Source organism: Arachis hypogaea, chromosome 19 (assembly GCF_003086295.3).
Source record: "Arachis hypogaea cultivar Tifrunner chromosome 19, arahy.Tifrunner.gnm2.J5K5, whole genome shotgun sequence".
NCBI lineage: Eukaryota > Viridiplantae > Streptophyta > Magnoliopsida > Fabales > Fabaceae > Arachis > Arachis hypogaea.
This window is the reverse complement of record NC_092054.1, coordinates 8,155,199-8,166,684: the sequence shown is the minus strand read 5'-3', so window position 1 is coordinate 8,166,684 and position 11,486 is coordinate 8,155,199. Positions and strand designations below refer to the sequence as shown.

The 11,486-nt window shown below is 34.5% G+C and overlaps 1 protein-coding gene across 1 annotated transcript; it reads left to right on the top strand.

Moving 5' to 3' along the window:
* The first annotated feature begins 3,887 nt into the window (after window positions 1-3,887).
* LOC112777811 (uncharacterized) lies at window positions 3,888-5,102 on the top strand. Its single transcript, XM_025822198.1, has one exon. The coding sequence runs from the start codon at window positions 3,888-3,890 to the stop codon at window positions 5,100-5,102; it is 1,215 nt and encodes a 404-aa protein (XP_025677983.1).
* The last annotated feature ends 6,384 nt before the right edge of the window (window positions 5,103-11,486 follow it).

Genomic DNA, 11,486 nt, shown 5'->3' with positions numbered 1-11,486 from the left:
TGAAGACTTATAGCATCAAATGTGGGGTTGAGTATAAAGTGTTGGAATCCGATTATCGCAAGTATACCATGGAAAGTGTAAGGAATTCGGCAACGGATGCACATGGTTGATTCGTATCAGTCTCCACCAGCGCAGAGGTATTTGAAAGGTAAAACGGTACAATGGATCGCATACTTGTCTGGCCACGTAGATATCGAGTAATCACAAGATGCTTGATTACTACTGCCTATGATTAGGGCCAATGCTGCCGTGTCGATCAAGGTACTGTTGAATGCGCAGATTCACATTTTGGGTTTATACCGACTTACAGGAGGATTTGGTTGGCAAGCAAAAGGCCATGAACTAGATTTATAGAGTTTGAAAAGATTCATATAATGAGTTAGCACAATGGGTACTTGGTGTGCAGATGACGATGTCGGGTAGTGTTGCAGTATTGAGGACGAGTCCTGTGCAAGTGGGTCAGCAAGTCGATGAGTCCCATGCTTATTTCGACCGTCTTTTTTGGACATTCTTACCATGTATCAAGGCCTTCCAACATTGTAATTCGTTGGTTAGTATTGACAAGACCCACTTATACGAAAAATACGGTGGTACATTGCTTGTTGCAATTGTCCTAGCTGGTAAGCTACATCCTGTAGCGTAATCGTACACTCCCCGAACGGCAGATAAAATATATGTGTCTCCAGACACTATCTCTTCACAAATGCACTCACTAATGGCTCGTTTAAACTAAACCAATGGTTGCTGAGCCTTGCAAGATGGGTCAGGCCAGCCATCTGCAGGTACAACGTGATCCTATCATCTAATGGCATACCATGCTGCCTCCTCATACTCATGATACAACGATGGGCTGCATGACAATAAAAAAATTCAATTAGAATCATAACACTTTCGAAAATAACAATTACCTAAAATACATAATTTTAAGCGAAAAATAGTTCTAACAAAACATTGTTAACCTACTATTTACGCCATAAAGCTAAACCTTTTAGTATATAACTAAAATTGTAGTACCTCGTTAATCTAACATTTAATAATTCAATTTTTAAATAAATTAAGTCATTCTAAATTCTTGCTAATGTTCTACTACCTACTTAATCCAAAATTTAAAATCCAAATTAAATTAAAATAAATTAAATTAAATTAAATTAAATTAAATTAAACTCCACAAATTTTCTAACCTCATTCAACTTATAACAATAAAAACCAAAGTTTTAAAAATCGGATCAGACTAACCGGTTCAACTGGAAACCGATCATCTGGTCAGTTTGATCACATGTAAGACCGTTTTACAAAAAATTAGTGAAAAAACCGGTTGAACCGGCCAGATTTTAGCAAGCGCCAGTTTTCCAACCCAGCCACCAAATGGCGTCGTTTTGACGCCTTTAAAAAAAAGGAAAAAGGTGCTGAAATGCTGAATGAAATTGAACGCTGCTAAGTGAGCCACCTTCTCCTCTTCGAAAAGTCCCAAATCCCAACCCTAATTTCCTCTTCGAAGACAGTCACCTCCAAGGCTCCAACAAACGCCATCATCACCTCCAACAAATGCTGGATCGAAAGTCACCATCGCAGATGAGGCAGCTGTCACTAGCGTCGTTGTTTTGATCTCTGAACTCCGAAGCGTCTGGAGTTGGCGTCGTCTGGTCATCGGCTTGTCATCCTGGTCATCAGCGTTGTCTGGTCATCGTCGGGCATCTGGTCGTCGTCTTCTGGCCTTCTGTGCTCTTAACATAACATCTTTGTTTTTCAATGAATTTCGTTTATTTAGTTTGGACGTTTGGTGACAAAACGGTATGAACTGGGTTGCTGACGCTGAGGTTATTGAGTTCATGGGTTTTTTTGTTTTTGTTTTCAATTGATTTTTTATTCAGTGAGAAATTTAGGGCAAATTTCAGTTTAGAGCTTTAGGTGCAGAGTTTTTCAATTTTTCTTATGAGTTCTTGTTCTGCTTTTCAATTTTTTTTATTTTGTTAATTATATAGATTAAAGGTTCTGTAATTTTGAATAAATTTAATATTAGGATTTTAAATTTTTAATTTTGAATTTTGGTATATTGAATTTTGCTATATAAGTTCAATAATAATAATAATAATAATTTAGGGCAGATTTGAGTTCAAAACCTGAATTTAGTTTGGATGCTGAGTTTGGATTTTTCTGTTTTGAGTTGGGTTGTTGCTTATATGATTCTGAATCTTGATTATATGCTTAGTTTTTCTGTTTTTGGATTTTCTGACTTTTGATGCTGAGTTTTCTATTTTTGGATTTTGGGTGATTGGAAGAATTTTGTTAAATACTTGATTGGAAGTATGATATTGCTTTAGTTCTTTTCTATTACATGAACACTTGTGTTAGGTTCATCAAGTATGCTATTGCTTTTCCTGTTTTGTTCCAAGCTGTAGCTATGAAAGCTATGTTGAAGAAGAATAAAATAGACTAAAGAAATGAGTCATTGCAAGGAGTTCAAGTTGCATTCCTTCACTTAGAAGAGATGAATGATCTCACTGTTGCGTTAATTGTATGGATTTTGAGTTAATTGTATGGACATCAGATTCGGAATTAATTTTATGGATATTAAAATTTCAGATTTTTTCTTAGATTTTTGTTGTTTTAAGTTGGTTAATTGGATTTCTTAGTCCGTTTAAGAGTTTTGAATCTTTTGATTGGTCTTTATTTATTTAATCTTTTTCAGTGATTTCTTGAAATTGTAAGATTGATTTTTTTTCTAAGTTGTTGATTCTAGGTTATTGATTTTTTTTTAATTTTAAGTTGATGGTGTCATGGTGCAGTATTTCAATGCATTATTTATGCTATTGTTATCAGTGTTTTAAAATAGCGGCCATGGCGGCGCTATGGCGGAATGGCGTGGCGGGATTTGACCTCGCCGCCATATGTAGGCCACTGCGACGTGCTTATCACGGTGGGGCAAAAGGCGCCGCAATTGCGGTGGCGCCATGGCGGTCCGCCATGAAAATGGCGAAAATGGCGGGTTTTTTTTTATTTTTCAAAAAAAATTGAGGGTAATTGGGTAATTTAGCAAAACTCTAAATGATACATGTAACCCAGGTTCAGCCGCTTCAGTTAAAAAACGAGTCTTCCTCTCTGAACGTCCAAAACGGCTCTTTCTCTCTGTTCTCTTTCTCTCTTCTCTCTGCCTCCCATCATCGCCGATCTTAGCCACCGCCTGTCGCCATCCGTCGCCGACGCCTATTGCCGTTCGTCGCCGACCGTCACCCCTGGTAGTCACCGCCGCTCATCACCACAGTTCCCTCTTTTTTCTGGTTCGTAGAAGTTACAGTTCCTTTTTTTTTTCATTCAGTTCACTCATTTCACTGTCTCCTTCTCTTCCCTCATAAACCTCTCTTCTTCCAATTTTTTTTCCTTTCAGCTCACTTTACCATGTCAACTTCTAGACCAGCCCGTAATTCTGATGCCCCTGCCTTTGCCCTGGCCATGCTGTTGGAACTGCTGCTCGTCCTGCAGCTGCTGTCCGTGCCATCTAGGGTGGAAATATGTTAGTGCTGTAGAAGAGAGAAATACCAATGACACCATATGTAATTTTTGTGGAAAAATTATGAGAGGAGGAATTACACGGGCAAAGGAGCACTTAATGATTAAGCCTGGGAATGTTGTTGGATGTAAAATGGTCTCAAAGGATGTTATTGCTGAATTATGGGAGTTCTACAACCAGAAAAAAATTGAGGAAGACACAGTTCTACGCCGGCAAGCACTGAGGAACATAGTGTCAATGCTAGGGAGCTTGATTTAGATAGTTTGGGTTTTGGATTGTCAGAAAAAGATGCTCAAAGAATTGATGAAATTTCAAATTCAACTCCAATGGCAGCAGCTAGAGGGGGGCAAGTTCTATGAGAGGTCCAATAGACTTATTTATGAAAAGACCCGAAACTGCCATTGCAAGAAACAAGAAGGAGAAATTGAGGCAACAGAATATCAAGGAAGCATGTAATAAGGAAGCGGTTCGTAGAGTTCATCGATACATAGTCCGGTGGTTCTACCAAGCTGGGATTCCATTGAATCCAGTGAGGTTGAAGAGCTTTCAAGAAATGTTGTGGACTGTTGGAAGCTTTGGTCCTAATTTACCTGCTCCCACTTATTATGCTCTATGGGTTCCACTCCTTAATGAGGAATTAGAATACACCAAAGACTTGTTGAAGAGTCATAAGAAACAATGGGAAAAGTATGGCTGCTCTATTATGTCAGATGCTTGGACGGATAAGAGACAACGGAGCATTATCAATTTTCTTGTAAACTCTCCTGCTAGGACAATGTTTTTGAAGTCTATTGATGCCTCTGATTATGTGAAGATGGGTGAAAAAATGTTTGAACTTCTTGATGGTATTGTTGAGGAAATTGGGGAGCAAAATGTTGTTCAAGTTGTAACTGACAACAGGAGCAACTATGTTCTAGCCGGTAAGTTGCTGATGGAGAAAAGACCGAATTTGTTTTGGACCCCGTGTGCTGCCCATTGTTTGGATTTGATACTTGAAGACATTGGGAAGTTACCATTAATCCAAAAAACCATAAAAAGTGTCATTTCTTTGGTTAGCTTCACTTATAGCCACTCTAGCACTTTATCCATGTTGAGACAATTCACAAATGGCAAGGAATTGGTGAGGCATGCAGTCACCCGATTTGCCACTTCATTTCTCTCTTTGGAAAGGCTTTATAAAGAGAAAGAAAATCTAAGAAGAATGTTCACTTCAGATGAGTGGGTAAGGAATAAGTTGTCAAGGGAGGCAAAGGGGAGGGAGGCAACAAAGATTATTATTAGGCCCTCCTTTTGGAATCATGTCAAGTACACCCTTAAGATCATGGGGCCTCTTGTTCGGGTGCTTCGACTTGTTGATGGGGAGAAGAAGCCGCCAATGGGTTATATATATGAAGCAATGGAGAAGGCAAAGGAATGCATCATGAAAACATTTTCTAATGATGTGAGCAAATATTCTGAAGTTTTTAAAATCGTTGACAACAGATGGAATTGCAAACTTCATCGTCCGTTGCATGCAGCTGGTCATTTTCTGAATCCGGAGTTGTTTTATGATAATCCTCGTATCGAATTGGATTTAGAAGTTACAAAGGGATAGTTTGAGTGCATCACTAGATTGGTGTCAAGTATAGCTGCGCAAGAGAAGATATTGGAGGAGCAAGCACTATATAAGGCCGGCTATGGACTTTTTGGATCATCCTTTGCAAAATCTCAGAGGAAAAAGCTTTCACCCGGTAAGATTGTTATAAATTTTACAAAGCTTTATAAATTTAGTTCGATTAAAGGCTTAGACAAATTTATTTTAATTTTATAGCATTTTGGTGGCGGACATATGGGCATGAAACTTCGAACATGCGAGACCTTACTATCAAGATCTTGAGCTTGACTTGTAGTGCTTCTGAATGTGAGCGCAATTGGAGTATATTTGAGCATATTCATACTAAGAAAAGAAATAGGCTTGATCATGAAAGGATGGAGAGTTTGGTCTTCATAAAGTATAACCAACAACTCTCGAGAGGTACAACCTTAAAGATGAAGTTGACCCTATTGCACTCAATGACATTGATGAGTGTAATGAGTGGTTAGTGGGAGAAATTGGGACTGCCACCTTTCGAGATGATGATAATATGGATGATGATACTGATTTGGTTCATCAAGATGACAACACTTTGAGTTGGAACCTTGTTTTTGAAGCAATGGGAGGACATGAGCCTACGACATATACTAGAAGACAACAAAATAGAAAAAGAAAAGAACCTGCAACTGCAAGAGGTGGTGCAAAGGGTGGACCAAGTGGGTTTAAGGCTTCAAAAAAAGAAAAAGGAAAAGCAGTAATTGTGGAAGAGGAAGAAGAACCAGAATTTGAAGATGAAGAGGATTCTGAAAATAAAGAAGAACAAGAAGAGGAGATTCAATTCAATAATACTGAATCAGAGGATGATGAAGGGGTAGAGGGACACGATAATAATCGTGTTAATTTGGATGAATTTGATGAGAGCTAGAATGTAGATGGTTTATAGTTTTTATGTTTTATGTCTTCTATTTTATGGCTTGTTTATGACTTTTGAGTTATGATTTGAACTTGATGTTATATTTATTTGCTAAATTTGCTACTATATTTGCTATATTAATTAGATGTTTTATGACTAGAAAGTTGCTTATATAGATAGATTTTATAGTTTATTATATTTGTAATTTTTCTGCATATTTTTTTGTACATATATGTGGATTTTAGGTAATTTCGCCATTTCCGCCATTTTTTGCAACGCCATCCGCTATAACTTTATGGCGGATTTTTGGCTCACCGCCATTAGCCGCCATCCGCAATAAAAAACTATGATTGTTATATTTTTATTATTATTTTTATGAAATTGGAATAACTGTTAGTAGTATTATATGCATTTTGATTTTTGTTAGTTATAAATGTTGATTTTTTAAAATTGTTTCTGAATCTTTAATGAATAATTTATTATATAAAATTATAAAATTTTGAATTTTATCAATTTAAAAAATATTGAATTTAAATATTTAAAAGTATATATTAAATTTTTAATAATTTTATTTTATATTTAATTAAACTGGTTGAATTTTAGTTGAACTTTTGAACCATTAAACTAGTTATTTTACCGGTTTGTTGACCAATTCAGTTCTCGCAACCTTGATAAAAACTCACAAACTATATCAAAACTTGTTAAAATTACTAGTCAACATATCTAGTTACTCTTTATCCAACATACATTTGTGATCTCAATCTTTTAATACACTACTATCATTATATCAATAATCTAACTACTATTTGAAATTTAAAGATTCTAATAATTCTAATACTCAAGTTATAAGCGATTTAATATCACTAACAATGATTTAACATACTATTACTCCTAAATAAATATTATAATAATTCTAATAATCAAATTCTAACCGATTTAGTATCACTAACAATAATTTACTTTTTCAAGAAAATAAAAAAAATATTTACTAACATCTTCAAGTACGATACCAGCAATATTACTACAAGAAAAACACTCATTCAACCACACTTTTTTTAAGTTACATTTGAAAAACGTAATCTATTCCTGGAATAGACTACGTTTTTTTCCATATTTCCTTTTTTAAGGAGAATAAAAAACACATTTGTAACATCATTTGAAAAGTGTCTCCTTAAATATTATAAATATCACTTATAAAATGTAGCCTTATCTTAAGAATTATATATTCACTTTTTACCACAAAAAAAAAAACTTTTGAAGGATAAGCTATTTGTCAAGTTTCAGGTGTGCTTTAAAAAATAGAGAAAAACCCAAATCAGCCCTTGACAATTACCTCGAAAGACAACGAGGTCCCTAACAAAAAAAAAAAATCCCAACCCGGCCCCTGACAATTACTTCGAAAGGACAACGAGGCCCCTGTGCCAAAAAAAAAATCAATGTTATTTTTTTTAGCACAGGAACTAATCAGTCCCAAAAAAAATTATCAGGGGCCGGATTAGGTGTTTTTTTTCTTGGGGGCCTCGTTGCCCTTTCGAGATAATTGTCAAGGGTCGGATGAGGTATTCACTCTAAAAAATATTACCTAATAGGACTAAATAAGTAAATATACACCAACACTTTGTAAATTTTTATCCCCTTTTCACCATGTTAATACACTTAAACGTGACCTGGCCTCCTTTCTCCATTTTCCCCTTTTCCCCTTCGCGCGCCATTGAGCTTCACCAAAAAATCAGAGAAAGCTCACTCTCACGCCGTCACTCGTCACCCTCACGCCGGTGCCTCTTCCCCACGCCGTCACTCGTCACCCTCACGCCGTCACCGTCGCCCCTCTTCCCCACTTCCCACTCACCACTCACGCACACCACTTCGCCACTGGAGAATCGTCGCTCCTCTTCATCCTTCTGCTCTGGCTGTCACTTCGAGCTCACCATCGGGAAGATCTGCACTCAGCATCGTCCTCTCTTCGCTCACCGTCGTCGAGAAGGTATGTATTCACCTTCATTTGGTTCTAAAATTTGAGAGGGTTCCGATTTTAGGGTTCTGATTTGATTCACCTTTGCTTATCAGCTTGCATTGTTTGATTTGATAAGGGTGTTCTCAAGAACAGGGCTATTATAATGGCATGTGTGTGCAACAGTGCTACTCTGCGAATTTGCTTCAACTTGCGTTTTGCTTACTCTGGTTTGTGCATGCCTTCAATTTTGGTTCTTATGATTTTCTGTTTTAAGCAGTGTGCGTGCGTGTGTGTTCAGCTGCTTGAAAATGAAATCATTAGTTGGTGTTTATTCATTTCTGTTCTGTTCTATTCTGAATAGTTAACAAATTCCGTAAACGCAGGTCAGTGATGTATAGTTCTGAAATTTGGGAGGTTTAAGGTTCCAATTTTAGGCTTTTTAATTTGGGGGTTCTGAAATTTAAGAATGTGCATATAATATGTAGATATCTCAAACGGTGTAGAAATTATATCGAAGCACCTGATGCTAGCGTTTGGGAAATATCAGGTTTTATTCTGACGTTCGTCTTTTGATTGCAATGACAATACACAGTTGTGATTTCTTGTTCTAAACCTTAGAGACAAAATATCAGAATTGTATATGATGCCATTGGAACTCTAGCTGAAGCTGTTGCTGGGAAGTTGAATCAGGTATGTTATTTTTAATAGCTTCCCATGGAAGGTTTCCAAATCGAGATTGTCTTTCTTTATCTTGACGGTTAATCTTCCATTCAATTCATATTCATCTTTCCCTTTTGCGAGCACTGTTAATCGTGCAGAAGGTTCCATCCTTCAAGTTTTTTGGGTGGGAGAAAAAAAAAAACTGATGTTCAAAGAGAAATATAGGTGAAGCTTGTAAATCAGCAGTGTTATTGTAGTTTAATACTTGGTGCAGGAATGTGATTTCAAGTTATTGGAATTGTTGACTGTCCTTAAGTTGGTCCTCAATTAATCATCTCTCACTTGTGCCGATACCCTTTTATGTGTTGGAATTCCTTTTTTTTTTTGGGTACAATTTTAATATAGTTTGGTTCTTTTAAGTAATTTGTGCCATCTCAACAGCATTCTCATGTTTCATAAGATGCTGTTAGCTATAACTTTAGGGAGAAAATAAATACATTTGAAGTTTGAATGAATAAATTAAGATGGTATAATTTCTCTCGGTGATTTGATGATGACTTGTAGAAGACTTAGAAAAGTATCATTAAAGAGAGTAGACCTAATTAAGATGGTATAATTTCTCTCTCGGTACTAATGTACTATGTTATCTATACAGGAAATTTCTAAGGTTAAAGAGGCTATTTCAATAGCAAATAATGCATGCTGGGCTCTTGGAGAACTTGCAGTTAAGGTATGTTAATGTTATGTGCTGCACTCTGATTAAATTTTGTAGAACTGTATTGTGGCTGGAATCTAATTGGCTTAGTCAGAGTTATGTGTATAATGTAGTTTTAAACTGTTAGTTTCAAAAGCCAATTAGGACAAATGGCTCTGCTCTTTGTGATTGCTATTTGGCTGTTATCTTTTAATTTTTCACTTATGTATTTTTGTCTTATGAAATTTTATAACAATATGATTATTTTAGTTCTGGAGAGGATTTCAATTTATTTATATATTTAATTGGCATCTTTTAGATGGTTGGGATTTCTCTGTGAACAAGAATTTGATGTATTAAGTATTAACTGGAAAGAAGAGACAAAGCTATGCAAGGTTTACAACTCCGTCCAACCGATAAATTCGATTTGGGTCATCTTCTATTTCCGCAGTATCAATCTTGTAGTATAGCTTAGCTTGCCTTACTTTCTGAATTTTTCGTTTTTGTGGGGTATGGTGTGTAGATTGGTAATTCGTATCAAGCGATTCCGAATTCTATGTATAGGGATAACACAAGTAAATCGAATGAGATTGTATAGCTTTACATTAGAGCTCGAGTACTACTAAATCGAATCAGCATGTATCGATTTAGTATATGTAATTCAAATTTGTCCAATTCGATTTACTATGTACAAAAACCATGAGCTAAATCAAAATCCACTAATTTGGTTTACTATGGGTGGTCTGAAATCATGTGGATAGTTTAGTAAATCGAAGCTACCTACTTTGAATTACCTAAACCCTAATAATTTGATACAACTTAATTCGATTTACTACTATAATTTATAATTCAAATTAGGTTAATTCGATTTATATAGTAACATGCGTGGATCCCCGTAACATTTTTAATTTTGGATGATTCATACAATATTGAATTGCTTTTGATTTATACAGTGTTTTATCCTAAATGTAAATGCTTAAAATGTTAAATTTTGATTAATTTTTTACAAGTATGACCAAAAAAAGATATTTTTATTCAAAATTTGGTGATTTTATATTAAATATATTTTTTTGTAATTTTTTTAGTGAAATAAAAAAATTAAAGAAATTTTAAATATTGAATTTTATTCAGATCTTTTGCATGTACAATTTAAATAATTATTTAAATATTTTTAAAAAATTTAAATTAATATACAAGTTGTTTACTAAGGCTAAAAAATTTTGATATGAAAGTAAAATGAGTGATATATTTTAACATGGTAATTTTTGGTGTTTTTTAAAATTGTGGGAGTACACAAATTGGACTCTCCGATTTATGTTTAAAAAGTTGAAAAAAATTCAGAATACACAAATCGGACCCTCCGATTTGTGTTAAAAATTTGAAAAAACTCATAGTACACGACTCAGACCATGCGAGTTCTTTGGTCATGAAATTTTGCTTCACAAATCGCATGGTCCGATTTGCAACTTATGGAATTTGAAATCTGAAATTTTGAAATCTGAAATGTGGAATTCGGACTCTCCTTTTTTTTATTCTGAGTAATTTTTTTTTTACATTTTGAGAGACAAGTCGTAGGGTCCGAATTCTGCTTCCTCTGATCCCACAACGAGGTGAAACACCCCCAAGTCCAACACTTCTTTTACTTCCATATTCAAATTGAAAACCGGTTTACTAACTACAAAAAATAAATTGTTATTTGTATATAAAAAATGGTACTCTCTGTCTCTACAAAAAAAACTAAAAACCTAACACTGCCAAGTTCCTAGATAATTACTTAAAAGTAAAAGCTGATATTAATATATATTTATTTGTCTAGTTAGTGGTATATTAAAACAGAATTAAAAATACTAAAATAGTGTCTAAATTTATTTGTCTAATATTACATCAACTTAAATGACTAATTCATACCATTTAAATACAATCTTTTATCTTTATATTATGTCATAGAATTTTCATTATATTTTTATCTTTTAATAATAACTTATTTTTATATAGTGTTATATGATTTTTTTTTTAATTTAACTTTTCATGTTTTTTTATCCTTTATTTTTATGTAGGTTATACTATTTCTTTTAATATTAATATTAATTTTTTAATAAATATAAATTTGATTAAAATTTAATTTCTTTACTTCTCTTTTCATATTCATCACTCATTCTTATATTATTATATAAATTAATTTTT

Bases quoted from the DNA above. Each gene is read 5' to 3' on its own strand.
- LOC112777811 (XM_025822198.1), top strand. From the start codon at position 3,888: ATGAAAAGACCCGAAACTGCCATTGCAAGAAACAAGAAGGAGAAATTG.